The sequence below is a fragment of the Dromiciops gliroides genome, chromosome 1, assembly GCF_019393635.1.
Source record: "Dromiciops gliroides isolate mDroGli1 chromosome 1, mDroGli1.pri, whole genome shotgun sequence".
Lineage (NCBI taxonomy): Eukaryota > Metazoa > Chordata > Mammalia > Microbiotheria > Microbiotheriidae > Dromiciops > Dromiciops gliroides.
Genome location: NC_057861.1, coordinates 429,074,611 through 429,093,349, shown reverse-complemented (window position 1 = coordinate 429,093,349; position 18,739 = coordinate 429,074,611). Strand labels below are relative to the sequence as shown.

Genomic DNA, 18,739 nt, shown 5'->3' with positions numbered 1-18,739 from the left:
AGTCACTTAACCTCTCTTTACCTTATTCCTCTGGAGAAGGAAATGGCCAACTACTAATGTATCTTCTCCATGAAAATCCCATCATGAGGACAACAACATGCATATCCTTCTCTTTCTCTTTTTAAAATCCTGTCCCTCCTCAAAAGTCTATTTTGCTTCTCACCACTACCTCCCTTAATTTACCCTCCCTTTTATTATCCCTCCCCCACATTACTTATTTCTTTCCTCTCCTATTTCCCTACTGGGTAAGATAAATTTCTATACCCAACTTAGTGTGTGTATATATATTCTTCCCTCTGAACCAATTTCAATGAGGTTCAAGCATTGCCCACTATCCCCTCCCATTTTTCCATCCACTATAAAAGTTCTTCCCTGTGTGTCTCTTTTATGTGAGAAAAATTTTCCCCATTCTACCCCTCCTTTCCCTCTTCTCCCAGTGCATCCCTCTTTCTCACCCCTTCATTTTTTTAGATCATCCCATCATAATTGACTTATACCCATATCTTTTCTCTGTGTAGATTCTTCCTAGCTGCCCTAATAATGATAACCTTAGGAGTTACATGTATTATCTTCTCTAATAATTAGCTTCCACTTGCCCAATTCTAATTTTTAAAGAATTAGTTTATTCAGTGAGCTTTTGTACCTCTTTTTCCATTTGGTCAATTCAGTATCAGCTACACCCAGATTAATCTCCTTCTGACTGGTGGTCTGACCCTCTTACTGTCTCTGGGCTGAGAGCTCCATAAGCTTCTGCTGCTGCTGCCACCACCATAGCAGCAGACCCCCAAGGTCCCGTGCTGGCACTGCATGGCATTTACTCTGGGCTGGCCCCCACCCCAGTGTCACAGATCTCTCCTGTCAACCTCCTAAATTGTCTTAGACTCGGAAACTGTCTCACTTTGACCTTTTGTTGGCTCTACCACTCAAAAATCTGATTTGAGGAGTTATTTTAAAGTTGTTTGGAGGGAAATGTTGGGAAAGTCCAGCTTGTTTGCTACCTATATTCAGTCATCTGGAGTCCAACTCGTCTTTCCTCACTTCTTTTTTTTTGGTGAGGCAATTGGGGTTAAGTGACTTGCCCAGGGTCACACAGCTAGTGTCAAGTGTCTGAGGCCAGATTTGAACTCAGGTCCTCCTGACTCCAGGGCTGGTGCTCTATCCACTGTGCCACCTAGCTGCCCCTTTCCTCACTTCTTTTTGTTTGTTTTGTTTTGCAGGGCATTGAGGGGTAAGTGACTTGCCCAGGGTCACACAGCTACTAAGTCTCAAGTGTCTGAGACCGGATTTGAACTCAGGTCCTCCTGAATCCAGGGCCGGTACTTTATCCACTGTGCTACCTAGCTGCCCCCCCCTCCTCACTTCTTAACAACATGACAGTACTCCATCATATTCAGATATTACAATTTATTTAGCCACTCCTTGATTGATGGGTATCCAGATAGATAATTAAATATGGTGATAAGCTACCATCTTGATAGATAATGATGTTTTCTATCAATGCTCCCCCCCCCCACAATGGCAATACTTTAGAAAGTAGAACCAATTTTAAGTCTAGATAAGACAAAACAAAACAATGCTAACCATAAAAAAAATCACCACTGAACTACTATCCCACAATACACAAGTACTTCCAGAGTTTTTTTAAACCAATAATGTTGATAATTTTTGTTCATACACTCATATTCTCTGGTACAATTTTTCACATCACACAGGCTAGATAAAATTTTCCTTGGTCATAACACACCTCTTCCCTCATTCCCCATGTCTATATTCAATGCAAGGCACAGATAAAGATATTCTGCTACAAATGTCTGTTAACAAAAGCCTACTCATGGTTTTCCATTTCTGGCCTCCTAAGGGCAAACCTACCTACCCAGAGCTATCCTGTAAAAATAAGATCCAAGATTTAGAGCAGAAAGGAACCTTAAAGTCCAACTGGTCCAACCCCCTCATTAGGGGTTAAATGATTTTCCGAAGGCCATACCAATAGTAAGCAGCAGGACCAAAATTTGAAATGGGTCTTCTGAATTCAAAGCCAATGCTCTTTCTACTATATCACACTGCCAATGAAGGAAAGAGTTTCTTCTCCAGGATAATATTTCATAGCCTAATATTAATTTACTCTAAATTTCACAGTTTAGAGATTCAAGAGGGGAAAAGATCCAGGAGTCACTGATCAGTGACTTGCATCTGATTCTGATGTGCTAAAAATATTTTCTAAAAGTCTACAATTTTAGACACTGAGATCACAGTCCTATCGGTTTAAAAAAAACTTTCCAATTTTTGATTTTCATTTTCCAAATAGTTGAGGGGTGGGGCAGGGAAACATTTTCCATAAATAAATCAATGTCAATTAAGTTCCATCCTTCTTGTGCCACTTATTCCTGGCCATTTGTCCAGTGATGACACACCATGGGAGGAGACATTACATTTTTAGACGTTACATTTACAGGAACATCACTGGCTATATCTTCTGGGGGAAATATTTTTCAAAAAAGTCTCTGATTATGTATGGGGAGGCAAAAAAAAGATGCTCAACCACTGAAAAAATATTTTTTTAAATGTAGAAAAAATAAAATCCTATCAGTTCTATGTTGGTGTGGGTTGGTCAAGGGTTGGTATGAGTGATGTATGTTTCCATATCCTAGCTCCTAGTTCAGAAAACAAGGCATTAATCTCTCTGAACATTATTTTCCCCCCTCATATATAAAATGGAAATAATAACATTTGTATTATCTCACAGGCTTGTTGTGAGGATATGTAAGGAATATCATAACCTTTTCCTGTACCTTGACCTAAACTCTAGGTCCAAGCTCCCTGCCCCCAATTCCTGGTCCTGTTTGACTCAGATAAGAAACCGATATAAATCTACTCTGCTTCCCCCTTGTTGGGTGCTTCACTCCATCTGAAACTCCATCAAACTGCCCTATATTCACCTTCCCTGACCACCCCTCCATTCTTTGAGTGTATCAACATACAACTTTAATGAGACTTGCTCACTTTACTTTCTCTCTATCTGCTCCCACCTTGTTTTGCATTTTTCCAGTGATGCTGTGCCCCCCCCCCCCCAGTTATTTCATTTCTTCCCTTCCAAGCATTATCAGTTGTCCAGGGCTGTGACCAAGGACACAGCAGCTGCAGTCATACTTGTTGCCCAAGGTTTTGACTTACAGAATATAGAAAAGCAAGGGCTGAATCAGAAATCCTGTGTAGTCATGGAAGGGTACACCTCCTTCTCCCTAACACCAGGGCTGTGACTAGAAGTCCTCTACTGAACCACATGCTCTTGGGGCTTTTTCTTCCTGGCAACATAAGTGGCAGATAAAGGAGCTCACTGCCTTTCCTTGTATGGGACTTTGTATTCAAACCTTCCTAAGTGTGTTGAGACAGGATCAAACACGATAATATGTGTGAAATGTTTTGTAAAGTCTAAAGTATTATACGAATGTAAGTTGTTCTTATTTCAAAGACCTGCATTCTCATTGGTACGGATACTCCTTCTACTGATAAGGATTGTGACTCCTCTCTAACTTAGTAATCAGTTTTTATCAATGACTGAAGCTCAGATATCATCCTGTATAGCCAACTTGGGCAGCTAGGTGACACAGTGGATAGAGTACCAGGCTTAGAATCAGGAAGATGAGTCTTCCTGAGTTCAAATCTGGCCTCAGACACTTCCTAGCTGTGTGACCCTGGGCAAGGCACTTAACCCTGTTAAATTCAGTCTCCTCATCTGTAAAATGTTCTGGGGAGGGAAATTTCAAACCACTCCAATACCTTTGCCAAGAAAACCCCAAATGGGATTATAGAGAGTTGGAAACAACTGGAAAAAATTAATGAACTGAAAAAACAGCCCCCTAAAAGTGATAAGTCCCTCCCACTATAATATGGCTGATATTCAGACATTTGACCCATCACCAGTACTGTACCCAAAGCATCTCTATGAATCAATTTCCTCATTTAAAAAAACAAAAAACAGGTTGGAAGAGATGACCTCTAAAGTGTCCCTAGCTCTAAGTCTATGAACCTCCATTCCTTATGCTCTTTTCCTCTATTTGAAAATCAACCATGGGAGCTTGTGCACAGCACTAGCTAATGCATAGATTTTGCAGCTCTTGTAAGACATTGAAATATGTACCCATCCCCTTTGGACAAATCTTCTATCTATTTTTAGCATGTAGCAGTCTATAGTAACTAGACACCATGACCACCAAAATAACAGCTTACCTATATAGAGAGCTTTAAGGTTTACAAAGTACTTCCCTTACAACAACATTGTGAATCAAATAGCAAAAATGTTATCATCCAGTCACTTAATAAATGCTTATTGATGGGTCAGTCATAATTTCACAGGCAAAAACCCCAATTCAGCAAATATTTATGTATCACCTACTATGTGCAAGGCACTGTGCTAGGAAGGTGGTGGTGGCAGAAGGAGTTTCCATTCTATTTGGGAAAAACAACATATGCAAAGAAAATTCAAGAAAAATATGTACAAAGTAACTTCCAGGGATAGGGCACACATCCGATATCAAGGGTGGTTTGTTAACGACAGAACAGAGATCTGATAGGGCACAAGAGCAGGCTACAACAGAGCTGGATGGGGGTACAGGAGGGATGGGGCTGACGTGGACAGGCATGAGGGAGCAGGAAGTGGTGTTTAGGAAAGCGAGTTTCAGTGTAGACAGCCTACCATTCTGAAACACAAGTTTCTAAGTGGAACCAGCAGGCAATAGATACTTATGCCAGATTTGGCATCCCTAAACAAGACTTGCAAAGTTGGATCTAGTGGAAAGTGAGTGGAGGATCATGTCACTGAAGACCTGCTTCCAACCTGACACTGAAATATTAATGGCTATTTTGAGTCTGTCCATCAGTTAACTAGGTTCAAATCCACATAAATGCACCATCATTGAGCCCACATTTCTCTTTTTCCACAAGAAGAGTCTGAAGTATTTTTTGTCACTTTGCTAATATCTAGGAAAACTTATCTACATTAGTGATGTCAAACTCAGAAATGGGGGCCATTCATCCATTCCCGAAGATCCCTGGGGAGCACGTTAATTTAGTTTCAAAATGTGATATTATCTATGTTTTACTGTATTTTTATTTATCTTATTAAGTATTTCCCAATTACATTTTTATCTGGTTCAGAAGGCACTCTGGAGTGAAGTAGACCAGCTGCTGGCCCCACATATAACACCTCTGCTCTACAGCAGTTCCCTGATTACCAGGTTAGTACCCCTGTCAAAAAAGGGAAGAAGATAAGTCTGGCTATGAGATCATGTATGTCCTACACTTTGCAAACCTTAAAGTGCTATATAAAATGTCACCTATTCGTGTAAGTCTCATCTTACTTGAGTCAAACTGTTGGTAGAGAGAGAACTGACTATTACATGGAGAATCATTGTATAATTTAGTGTTACCTGATAGTCTCCCACACATCAAAGCCATCTAGTGGTTTGGTGCCATTTGTATGTCCGCCAGCAAGGTTGACTAGAGTAGGCAGCCAGTCAGAAATGTGAATGAGTTCCGAGCTTTGCACTCCTTTCTGTTTTAGTAAGGGGCTGGCTACGAAGCCCACTCCTCGAATTCCGCCTTCCCACAGTGACCATTTTCGTCCTCTGAGTGGCCAGTTGTTGCCCCCTGCCAAGGTTTGTCCACCGTTGTCTGAAACAAAATTAGACATTTGTATAAAGACCATGTTATCATTTACAGAGGCGACAAGATCTTTAATTCTACAATGGTTTGAGGCCATTTGTGAGAAGGAAATTCAGCAACAGTAATTCTTCAAGATGGATCTGGGTCCCAAAAAAGTGGATTTTGTGTTGAAATTATTAATGGAATTTTGTGTAGCCTAAAACCCAGACAACTGTGGAAGTTGAACCCTGAAGTATACATGAAAAGACTAAGTCTAAGTCACTTCTTTTTGAACTATGGCTCCCAATAAGACAGTTAAGGAGATTGTCTGATTTACTTTAGGTTATATTTCTTTTTAAAAAAAATTCTATTGATGTATTTGTTTTTATATTGCCTTTATTTCTGAATCTATTCCTCTACAACCCCAACCAGGAAGCTATATTTTGTAATAAAGAATAAAAAAGAAACAGGGGGAAAAGTAACAGCAAAATTAACCAACATATCAATTAGATCAGGCTGTTTGTTTTTTGCTGATTTATTACAAAAATCAAAACTAAATGGATATTCCACAACTCTCACAGTAATCTGAGATGATCAAGTGTGTAAACTGAGGATTTCTTCAACGGGCAAAATCAAAAGTCTGTGAGATAGTCTCTCACCAGTACATACAGACTCTAGGAGAAAGTGGACTCAGACTTAGAGGACATGGGACAAAGGGATAATTCCCAGCTCCTAGAAGTCCTTTTTTTTTCCTTTCATGGAGTTACTCATGAAATTTCTGTTAGGCATGGTATAGATTTTTTGTTGGGTGCCTTATGGAGCAGGAATTCTTTTATGTCATGGACTTCTTTGGCAGTCGGGTTAAGCCTATAGACCCTTTCTCAGAATGGTTTTCTGAACCATTGATCATTTATCAATTGGGGAATGGCTCTTATTTTAAAAATTTTGACTCAGTTCTCTATATGTTTGAGAAATGAGGCCTTTATCAGACAAATTTGCTTCAAATTTTTTTCACAGTTACTATTGCTAACTGTATTTCCCTCCTCTTATTCACTCCCCACATCATTTACTTTATTTCTATCTCCTTTCACCTCGTTCCTCCTCAAAAGTGTTTTGCTTCTGATTGTCCCCTCCCTGAGAATGTTTTTAAATGCATAAAATTAAAAACAATTTGCATTACCAAAAAGTATTACAAAGAAAAGCCAATTAATTTAAATTTATATATATATATATGTATATATACATACATATATGTGTGTTTATATATGTATACATGTATATATAGAGAGAGGTGGGGGAGAGCCATGGACACCAAGTTAACAAGGTCTGGGTAGAATGTTAAAGCTGCCTTTCTTTAGTATGTCTAGTTTGTCTTTGGCTTCCAATGTCACTGCCATTTTGTGTTCATTGCTAGGATACCAATGAAAAGTCCAAACCTCCTGACTCTCTAAAATTCACAAAGTAGTAGAGGAGGAAAAGGAAAAGACTAAGGCTCTGCTCACCCTTCCCCATCCCCCCAAGCAAGTCCTCTCAGGGGCTTGGCTGGAACAACTCTCTCCTCACTTATGACTACAGCCTCTTGGGTTTAAAACTTGGTCTACTATTTTATAGAAGACCTATGGGGCAAGAACAGGTTTTATTAGCCAATAACAACAAACCCCTCCTGCAGCATGACTATATTTCATCTCATATCTTTCTCAAACCTACTCTAATGCCCTTGTCTGATGACTGATTAAAGTAAGTATGTCTAGCTCTTGTTCACTCCTCATTCATATTTTTAAGTGGAATTGGGTAATTCGTTGATTGATTAAATGGCCCCTATTCTTACATATGGAAGAACCCATGAAGTGGCCCAAATAAACCCTACAGACATAAAGTAAGTTCTTTGCCAATATATACCTCTACCATCTGAAGGAAATAAAAAACTCCCAGATTCTCAGAGAAAAATGTTTAACTAAAAACCAATTCTGTTAGCAATAGTAACTGGGAAAAAATTTGAAGAAGAGGCAAGAGCAATGTAAGATGAAGAAGAAGAAGAAGAAGAAGAAGAAGAAGAAGAAGAAGAAGAAGAAGAAGAAGAAGACGATGACGACGACGACGACGATGGTACTTACTTTGCTGGGCTATTGTGAAGAAAATTCTTTGTCAGGTATAAAGTACTCTATAAATGTAAGCTATTATTGTTGCAATAATCAACCTCCTGGGTGTTTTGCAAGGAAATCACCCTTTACAATACTATTTAAATGTAGTTTACTATTTAAAAAAAAAGATGAGCAGGATGCTATCAGAAAAACTTGGGAAGACTTACATGAGCTGATGCAAAGTGAAATGTACTGTATACAAAATCACAGCAATATTGTAAGATGATCTACTACGAATGCAATGCAATGATCCAAGGAAACTCTGAAGGACTTATGAAAAATGCAACCCAACTACAGGGAAAGAACTGATGGTATCCGAATACAGATGGAAGTATATTTTGTTGTAGTTGTTGTTAGTTCCTTTTTCTAAAGTTTTTTGTCTGCTATGTTTTGCATGACTGCACACGTATAATTTATATTGAATTGCTTGAGTTCTTAAGAGGGGATAGGGAGGAAGGAAGAGAGCTTGGAATACAAAGTTTTAAAAATTGATGTTACGATTTGTTTTTTACATGTAAGGTGGGGAAAATTCTAAATAAATAAATAAACAAAACAATTCTGAAAATTAAGCTATCTTTGGGACATTCTGAGCAAACCACTGTGCTAGGTGGAATGGAGTAAAAGATACAATTTCCTACCCTACTTTGAATTTGTAATTTAGAGAAAACAACAATAATATGATCATATAGAAATAGTGAAAATATGTAAACATATACAGCTAATTTTGTCTATATATAATACAAAATACAGGTAAAATTCTCCACTGGGACTTCCAGAATGTTTTGTAAGAATGGAAATTAGTTAAATTGAATACATTGCTAGAAAGCACATGTCATGTCTAATGAACTAGTAATGAAAGATAACTAATATTAGGCTTATTAGTAACAGGGAATTGGCAAGCAAAAATGCTTTTAATTCAGAGGAGAAAGAAAAGAGGTATCAGGCACACACCACCCCATTTCCTTTCCTTCTCTCAATCCTTTAATCTTGTTTTCTTTGGTAGGGAGCTCAGAGGTTTCGATGGATTGGGTTTAAGTGATTGGGTTTTTTGTGGTAGGAAGATATGTTGAATGGTCATTGAAGCTCATTTGCTGCCAAGGTTGGTCAGTTTTACCTCCTTGACATCTGTTGCAGCCATCGGTTCTCTCCTCACAAAGTCATCCTTCATACCTTCTTACCTGGACTACTGACATAGCCAATTCATTAATTTACAGATTAATTCTTTATTAATCTCTTCCTCTTTCAATCCTTCCTTCACATAGCCACAAAAATGATACCCTTAAAATACATAACTATTCATGTCACACCCTCCTCAAGAAACTCCCTGGTACCACTTGGATAAGTACAATCTCCTGTAGCATTTAAAAGCTCATCACAATGTGGCTCCAGCTTAATTTTACATTATTTCCTCTCACACATTCTACGTTCCAGTCAAAGCAGTCTATTATTCTATCTAGATGACCTTCTATTACCCATCTCCATGCCTTCATACAGGTTGTCCCCCATACCTAGAATGATCTCTTTCCTCTCTTCTGTCTTCTGGAATACTTAGGCTCCTTCAAGGTTCAGCTCAAGAGTGACCTCCTTCCAAATTCCTCATTCCCCTAATTTTTGTGTCCCCCCTCAATAACTCTGTACAGTTATCACTTCCACATTGTGACTTCCCTCAACACAGTTTCAATATATCATGGATCAGCATAAGAAATCAAATGGGAATTTTGGGGTGGTTCTGTGGAAGACACAGAAGACATGCAAAGGCTAACAGATGACACAGAGTGTATAATCAAAAGCTTAACCCAAATTCTACAAAAAGGTACTATAAACACCCCCTAAAAGGAAAAGACAAAAGTCAGACTTCTTCTATGGGAGAAAGGGAGGGCCAAAACATTTTACATGGATTTTATAGACTGTGGGGGCATCATGCTCCTAATCCCCACCATGTGGAAGGGATAACTATATTTGGTGTGTATATATTGTGTGTTCACTTATGTGAATGTTGCATCCTTTTAGTAGAATATAAGCTCCTTGAGGACAGGCACAATCTCATTTTTGTCTATCTCCAGTCCCTGGCACAGTTCTTGTAACATAGTTGTGCTTGATAAGTTCTTGTTGATTGTCTCATTGAAAGGAAAAAGATTAAATAGCTCACCTATAATTCAACTTAACTAAATTCTTTCCTTCCTCTTTTCCTTCCTTCCTTCCTTCCTTCCTTCCTTCCTTCCTTCCTTCCTTCCTTCCTTCCTTCCTTCCTTCCTTCCTTTCTTTCTCACAGGGCAATGAGGGTTAACTGACTTGCAAAGTTGTTTGCACACAGCTAGTCACACAGCTAGTAAGTGTCAAGTGTCTAAGGCTGGATTTGAATTCAGGTCCTCCTGAATCCAGGGCTGGTGCTTTCTCCACTGCTCCACCTAGCTGCCCCTTAACTACATTATTTCTAACAGCAAAGGAAATAACACAGAATCATTATATGGAATGACTACTATATGAACAGAACCCAGAGAAAACACTTGCCCAATAGTTGCTTCTATTATAGTAGTCCACTAAGATGTCAGAAGAGTATAGTATAAAGGAAAGAATTTTGGATTTTAAGTCAGAAGACATGGGTTTGAACTCCAGTTCTTCAATTTTGCTAAGTTACTCAATTTTTTTTCTGGGCCTCAGTTTCCTCATCTATAAAATGAGAATGGGTTGGACCAGGTGGCCTCTGAGATCTCTTGCAACTCTAAGTCTTTGATCTTATGATCCTATGGAGTTACTCGATTCCCCTGAGCCTCAGTTTCCTCATCTATAAGATGAGAGAGTTTGACTAGGTTTGATCTCCAAAGTCTGGTCCGGCTCTAAATCTATGATCCTATGATCCTAAGGAGGAAAGAGGGTTTTCTATCTTGACTGCTCCAATCAACCTAGGTCATAACTTGATCACACCAATATAGGAAATGAATCTCATTTCAAACAATGCTTTCTCTCCCCCATTTCCCTTTTTTTCTAATTTCCTTCTTGATATAAGTTATTTTTGCTGTGGTGGTCAAGGTTTCATTTTTAATAAGCCTTTTTCATTGTTTCATTTCCTAATGAAATTGTTATGGGAAAGTTGCAAGTCAAAATGAGATGGCTTTCATGGCAAAGAAACTCAGAGAACAGATCCATTTAACAATGTTTTGACTAAAGAAAAACCCAGTGATGAAAACTTTGGCACCTCTATATGTAATGTCAAAACAAAGGAAAGGTTAGGTAATGCAAAATGTACAATTTATTTCATTATTCATTACATCAATACTTCAAGGATCCATGATTTCATTTAAGTGTTCCTTCTACCAAGACCCTCCTTAGGATATAGATTAATGAGTTGCTGCAGCCAAAAGAATTCATCAACCTATGGCCAATACATTAGTGATAAGCCTCTCTGAATTTAAAGTCTTAGATGTCAGACATAATACTCAAAGGCTTCCAGCAACAACAACAATAGCTTCTATCTGTGAGGGCTATAGTCTAATTTGTTAAAGAATTTGGAAGAGTATGGAAGGATATATTTGGAAATGAGGGTGACAGAAAAGAAATGGCAGTGCAAATCCATTGGGGGATGGCTGAACAAACTGTGGTATAAGACCGTGAGAGAATATTATTGTACTGGTAAGACATGATGAAAGGGGTGGTTTCAGAAAAACCTGAGAAAATTTGTATGAAATGGTGCAGAGTTAAGTGAGCAGAACCAGGAGAACAATTTATGCAAAAAATAGTCACATCAGAAAGTCCAGCAACTTGAAAAGATTTTACTCTGATCGCTGTGATGACCAAATACAACTCCAGAGGACCTGTAATGAAGCATGCTATCCACTTCCTTACGGGGAGTTTATAGACTCAAGATGCAGAATAAGACAAACATTGTTTCGTGTCCTTTTGACCCTGGTCAGGTGAAGATATCTCAAAATTAGACCTGCATTTCTGGACATAGCCAATGTGGGAATTTGTTTTGCTTGACTATGCATATTTGTTACGAGGGTTTTCTTTTATCTTTTCTAGTGGGGCAGGAGGAAGTAAGGAAAGAAAATAAATTCTTGTTAATTGCAATAAACAAACAAACAAATAAAAGTAAATGAAAGTGATGTGAAAGCAAAAAAAAAAAATTAAAGGAGAAAAAAGAAGAACCCAGGGTCGCTTCCATGCTAGAGTAAAGCATCAGATGAATACCTTAACAGAGGTTACTATTTATTGGTAATCAAAATTTCCTCTCCAAAATTCCATGTTCCAAATACCAAATGGTCAATGACATCAATAAGTTTAAAAAGCATGTCAGTGATTACTGTTCCTGTTCCTAACTAGGAAAATTCAAGATGAGACCATGCTAACTGGCTTCCCCCACAAAGGAACCTAGCTGGGATGTGGACCTGTCCTGAGTCTTCAGATCAAACCTTCCATCATCCATAACAAGAGTTCCTTCACCTGAGGCTCACACAGAAAACCCTCCTACTGGGTGGCATATGGCTTCAAGGGAAGAAGCACAAGGTTCCTGAATTGACTTTCCTAACCACTGTGGCTTTATTAGGCCTAGGGAAGTTGTTCCTACAATAACAATAATATTGAGAAGACAAACAACTTTGCAAGACTTAAGTACTCTGATCTACACAACCCTTAACCATGATTCCAGAAAGCTCATGATGAAGTATACTACCCAAATTCTGATGGAGAAGTGGCAGACTAAGGGTGTGGGATATGTGCAGTTTTTGGATGTGAACAAATATGACCTTGTCATTCTATTATGACATCAAAGAAAGAGGAAAAAGATGCATATGTTTACACAAAAATATTTTTATTAACTCTTTTTATGGTGGCTAAAAATCAGGAACTTAAAATTGCATCCTTCCATTAGGGAATGGCTAAGGAAATTGTGAGATATATATATATGTGTGTGTGTGTGTGTGTGTGTGTGTGTATACATATATATAGAGAGGGAGAAGATAGAGAGATATAGAGATGGATGTATATCTAAATCTATCTATATCTATACACACATGTATACATACACACATATACACATGTGTATATGTACACAATATATGTATATATGTATGTAATGTCATAAGAAATGAAAAATGGACAGTTTTAGAGGAAACTGGGTAGGCATTTATGAAGTGATGCAAGCAAAGTGAGAACTAGAACAATTTATACAATGATGACAACATTATAGAGAAAAACAACTTGAAAGATTTTAGAGCTCTGATCAATGCAGCAATAAGACATGAGTCCAAAAGAATAAATATGAGACAGGCCACTCACCTCCCGAGAGAGGTGATGAACTTGAAATGCACAAAAGATATGTCTTTTCAGATACGGCTAACATGGGAATTTCTTTCGCTGGACTAAGGGGACAGGTATTAAAAGATTTGTTTTTCAGAGGTTGTTAAATATGCTCAATGGGTTGGTGGAGGGGTGGAGTGGGAAGGACAGATTATTTGTAACAAAAGAACTCCTGTCCTTTGAAGCTTTTCCCAATCCCTTCCTCCAAATACTAGTGCCTTCCTTTCCAAACTATCTTCTATTTATCTACTTGGTATTTATTTGTATTTATTCTGTCTATATTAGTATGTGTGCTCATTGTAGTCCTCTATTAGAATGTAAGCTCTTGGGGCAGCTAGGTGGCGCAGTGGATAAAGCACTGGCCCTGGATTCAGGAGTACCTGAGTTTAAATCTGGCCTCAGACACTTGACACTTACTAGTTGTGTGACCCTGGGCAAGTCACTTAACCCCCATTGCCCTACCCCCCCCCCCCAAAAGAATGTAAGCTCTTAAGTGTATAGATTGTTTAATTCTTGGTATTCCCAGCACCCATCACAGTGTGTGGAATGTGATAGGTACTTCATAAATGTTTACTGATTGACTAAGTTTGCTTATTGAATGAATTAATAGATAGATGGATAAAGACAGGATGTAACAGAAATAGATATCTCTTGCTTCGTATTTATGGCTGGTACTATCAATGATGTTCATTGGCTTTGTCTTTAAGTAATATATTCTGTCTTCAAATGCTATCCTTTGGGGGTGGTGCTTGGGACCCTGACAAGGAGTAAGGCAAGCCAAAGTCATAAGCACCAGGGCTGTAGCTCCCACAGAAGTCCCTGTGATGTAAAAGAGGGCTGCCTAAGGGCATCTAAGGACAGAATTTGGTCCCACTGTGGAAGGTAGCTATTCTTGGAAAACTCGCTCAGCTATGTTCCAATGACCCCAGAGGACTGTGTGACATAAAACAGAACCCAAATTTGCAGGCTCAAAAACAAAATACAAATGCAAAGCTGAAATTCTCTATCCCAATTACTCTTAAAACTTGAAACTAGGCTAACTAGTGTAGACATTGCCTAGCAGAGCTGCTTGCTATGGGGGGAAGGGAAGAAAAAAAAGGAAATTTACATGATAATTTTATTCTATATTTGAAAAGAATAGCAAGTTGAGCATAGTAGATTTGCGGTTTCATGTACAATCATCTTTGTTTAATTGTACCATGTTATGGAAATGCTTGTTTTGTCCCATAATTTTTTTTAAAAAAAGAGCTGCTTGCTTTGGGGGAAAAAAAGAACCCTAATAATAAAGAGAGCCTATAGGTACCCCTTCCTTCTCCCAGATAAGTAATTTATATATACTTTATAAGTTCATTATTCCCCTCATATATGTATACTCATGTATACTTTATTCTCTCATCATTATTACCATTGTTATTTTAAATGGCTCCACAAGTTTCCTTGACTTTAAGTAAAGTACATCAGTTATCAATGGAAGAGGTGCAAGAGCCTTGACCTTTGATTCAAGTTAAACATCATAAAAAAAAGAATATTTATTCAAGGATGACCTAAGAAGGCATTTCTGCAGCCCACTATTTCACCAGCAGGGAAATTCCTGCCTGGCCATGCCAGAATGAGTCATAACAAGCAGGTCAGATCAATGCTTTGACCCTCCGGTCCACAGTGGGACACTAATCCAACTTCACAAACTGATTGAAGGCAGCAGCAAGGAGAGAGTTCCTGCTGAGAAGATGGAATCAGGAAGGCTGATGTAATGAAATTGGCAGCCAGATCCCGAGCAACCAATGTTGCCATCAAAAAAATCCAAGATAAAGGAAGATGGATGCAGGGAAAAGAGCAAAACCAAGACAAGAAGATAAGAATGGATCGTAAATAGTTACAGCAAAAGATTCACCAACTTTAAGAAGGCCAACTTTACTGCTTATAATGGTCAGATGCCAATGAGATTAATTTCATATCTAGTTAAACATTTATTCGGGATGAAAAAGGCTTGAAAGACCATTTTCCTTGACAGATTGAAAACATTTGGCCTCACAAAGTCAGCACGGAGCAGGATTCTGGGAGACAACAGCGATCAAGCTAGTCCTCTGTGTCACTGTGTTTGAATGTGTATGAAGGGGATGGGATGCTTAGAGATTGTCAGATGGCAGCTGTAACATAAACACAAAGAGGGTGGGGACTGTCATATTTTTGTCTTGTCAATGTCTAGCACAGTGCCTAGGATATAGTAGGCACTTACTAAATGCTGGTCGATGGGCTAGAAGCTGCTGTCATCAAGGAGCCTCTGATGATGCTGTTATGTTGTGATTTCCATAAGCTACCATCCCCTTGCCTAAAGATTCAGCAGGTATAAAGAACCTGTTTATGTTTTACCCATATACTTGAGCAAAATCTGTCCACTACTCTCCTTATACGTTTGGCTGAGGCAGAGAGTTTGGTGTTTTTGCTGATGAAGCTGCTTTTATAACAAATGATAAATACTTTCCACTAGAGGAAAGCCTTTCCATTTGTCTCCCCAAGATTTTTCTTTCCTTCCAATTGAAATCCTCTCAGAGACTCAGAAAGCTTTCTATATTATCAGATGTGTCTATACTCCAACATTGCCAATCCAGAGCATGGTCATTTATATATTTATATATTACCTTAAGATCTACAAAATGCTTTGTGTACATTATCTCATTGTATCCTTGCATAAACACTTTGAGTTCAGTGTTATTTTTAACATCATTTTACAGAAGAGGAAACTGAGGCAGGTTGCATGGCTTTCCTGAGATCAAACAACAGGTCATTGTCAGAGGCAGGATTTCAATTCAGTTCTTCATGGCTTGAGCCCTGTGTTCTATCCTTTCTAGGCAAATGGAAAGAATGATCAGATAATGGAGATCAAAGGGCAGTTGAAAATAACACCAGTAAAGAAGGACTGGAAATGTTTTTCCAAAGTAACACTTGTATGATAAAAGCATTGAGGGAAATGGAGAAGAAAAATATTTACGGAGAAGCTAAAAATTTTGGTGCACCATTTAAAAATATGGGTCACTTATTCCCTACTGAAGTAAGGCATCCTACAATAATCGGTATTCACTACATCCCAAATAAAGTTTATAGGGTGTAGCAGGTGAAAGATGATCAAAGGTTCAGTCTTCTGAGCATATTGATTTATTAAGCAGTGCGTAGTAACTGCCCAACAAACCAGGCCCAGACCTCTTCAGCTTAGGCCTGGAAAGCAAATATAGGGGAGAAAGGCTTTTATACATTAAAAACAATTAATCAGGGGCAGCTAGGTGGTGCAGTGGATAGAGCACCGGCCCTGGATTCAGGAGTACCTGAGTTCAAATCCGGCCCCAGACACTTAACACTTACTAGCTGTGTGACCCTGGGCAAGTCACTTAACCCCCATTGCCTCACTAAAAAAAAACCCAAAAAACAAAAACAACAATCAAATAAAACCAATTAATTAAAGGAAACAATACATTTCTATTGTTGTAGAGTCGTTTCAGTCATGTCTGACTCTCCATGAACCCATTTGGGGTTTTCTTGACAAAGATACTGGAGTGGTTTGCCATTTCCTTCTCCAGTTCATTTGACAGATGAGGAAACTGAGGAAAACAGGGTTAGGTGACTTTCCCAGGGTGATATAGCTACTAAGTGTCTGAGGTCAAATTTGAACTCAGATAAATGAGTTTTCCTGATTCTAAGCCCCGTGCTATTTCCACTGCACCTCCTGGCTCCCTTGTAACACATTAGGCAATCTGATTTCTAACTAAAGGAAAGATTAGGGACTTTCCAAGTTGGAAGGGAGAGAGCAAACAGGTAGAATTCCTTGAAATCAGAAAAAGAGGTGTCCCAACTTCCCTCAAGTGGCTGTAAACAATCAAACAATAACTAATTGATCAGTATGGCACCAGTTTTCAGATAAGATATATGGATTACTTGAGATATACAATTGTGAGAAAACTCTTTGCATCGATCTTAGGCTCTCACTAGGTTTTGATCAACAGACCCTTAGCTAAGTGTCTGTAAGCAGCAAGTAGAGGTAGTTCAGCCCTAGGTTCAAACAATACAATAAAGTTTTCTCCCAATCCCCACAATTGAATAAAGTTTTCTCAGAAGATGGAAGTTGGACTAAACCCATAATTGAACAGAAAGGGAGCTGAGCTAGCTCCAGAACTGACTCACAACATGGAGTCAGTGTGTTTTACTCAATTCCCCAAATTAACCACTTACTGTCCTAATTCCCTCAGTCATTTCATTTTTCACCTACCACAAGGGTGCCTGGTAAGCAATGGCCACAGCCAACATGAAGCGTGAAGCCCTCCCCATACTCCCAGACTTGCTGCCAATTCTTCCTTTCTTGTTTTCACTGGCTGGCCACACTGTGAATGCCTATCCCCACCCCTGCCAGAGGAAATCCAGAATCCTCATTCCATATCCCTTAGGCCCAGTCAGTCCCTCCTTCTCAATCAATCAATCAACATTTATCAAGAACCTGCCATGTGCCAAGCACTATACTAAGTGCTTTTCAATGATTGTGGGATGATCCTCTCTAAGATCCCTGTGTAGCAGACACAGGTAATGTACTGTGAGGACCCTTAGTCCTTGCCATCTGCCCTGTTGGACATTCTTAGGACCTCCTCGACTTTCTACATGTTCTGTTTCTCTCGCTAGGGTGAAAGCTCATCGAAAGCAGGGACTATCGTCCTTTTCTATTTGTAACACTTAGCACTTAATTTAATGATTGGTACATAGCAACTAGTGCTTAATAAATGCTTTTTTAATTCATTCATTCATCCCTTCATTCATTTAGAATGTATGTTAAATGTTTTACATTTATTCTTCTAATACAAATATTTTACTGAATCTCTACTTGGGAAGTAGGCAGGGAGATTTTGTAGGGTTACATAGAGGAATCAATAAACAAAACTGGACAGGCAGTTCAGTTTCCTCAGAGTTCCCCTCTGAAGCTTTGCCAAATGTTAAATGTTCTCACTAGGGCAGTGTCTATGTTTAATGGTGGGACAAACATACAAAAGTCACAAATTTTTATTGGCACAAATCTCTTTGAAGAACAGTGGAAAACTTAGATAGATAATGGCAGTAAATGTGATAATTAAACAACTTGTTTTATTTATCTAAATATTATGTTGTCTGTTAAAAGAAATTATTGTTTATTCCAAATACTGAATGAATCCTTTTAAATGGTTTAAGAGAAATATTTAGTCCAGTTTTGCAGATTACATTTCCCCAATGGCCAGTGATACACAAAGAAATCTCTTCTTCTCCTTCCTTCTGCCATCACATGAGTTGCAGTTCCTGTAACTCCTGGTATCACTAATTGGTTGTAGCCATTCATATCTGACTTAGTCAAGAACATTCTTTGTGAATATGGGTCAGGGTAGGTATGTGTGTGAGCATGAAGTCATAGTAAGATTAAATGTGAGGGTGTGTTGGTAAATTGCCAAATTTAATGGAAATGGGGGGCAGCTAGGTGGCACAGTGGATAAAGCATCGGTCCTGGATTCAGGAGGACCTGAGTTCAAATTTGACCTCAGACACTTGATACTTACTATCTGTGTGACCCTGGACAAGCCACTTAACTCTCATTGCCACACAAAAAAACAAACAAAAAAATGGGAATGTACACATGACGTATTTTTAAATTTAATCAC

At 38.7% G+C, this 18,739-nt stretch overlaps 1 protein-coding gene across 1 annotated transcript in view; it reads right to left on the bottom strand.

Annotated features, from left to right (window-relative positions):
• Positions 1-18,739, bottom strand: part of ARSB (arylsulfatase B) — a 227,634-nt gene that overhangs the window by 109,958 nt on the left and 98,937 nt on the right. The window contains 1 exon segment of the mRNA XM_043969448.1: positions 5,427-5,670. Within this exon segment, the coding sequence (XP_043825383.1) occupies positions 5,427-5,670 (244 nt within the window).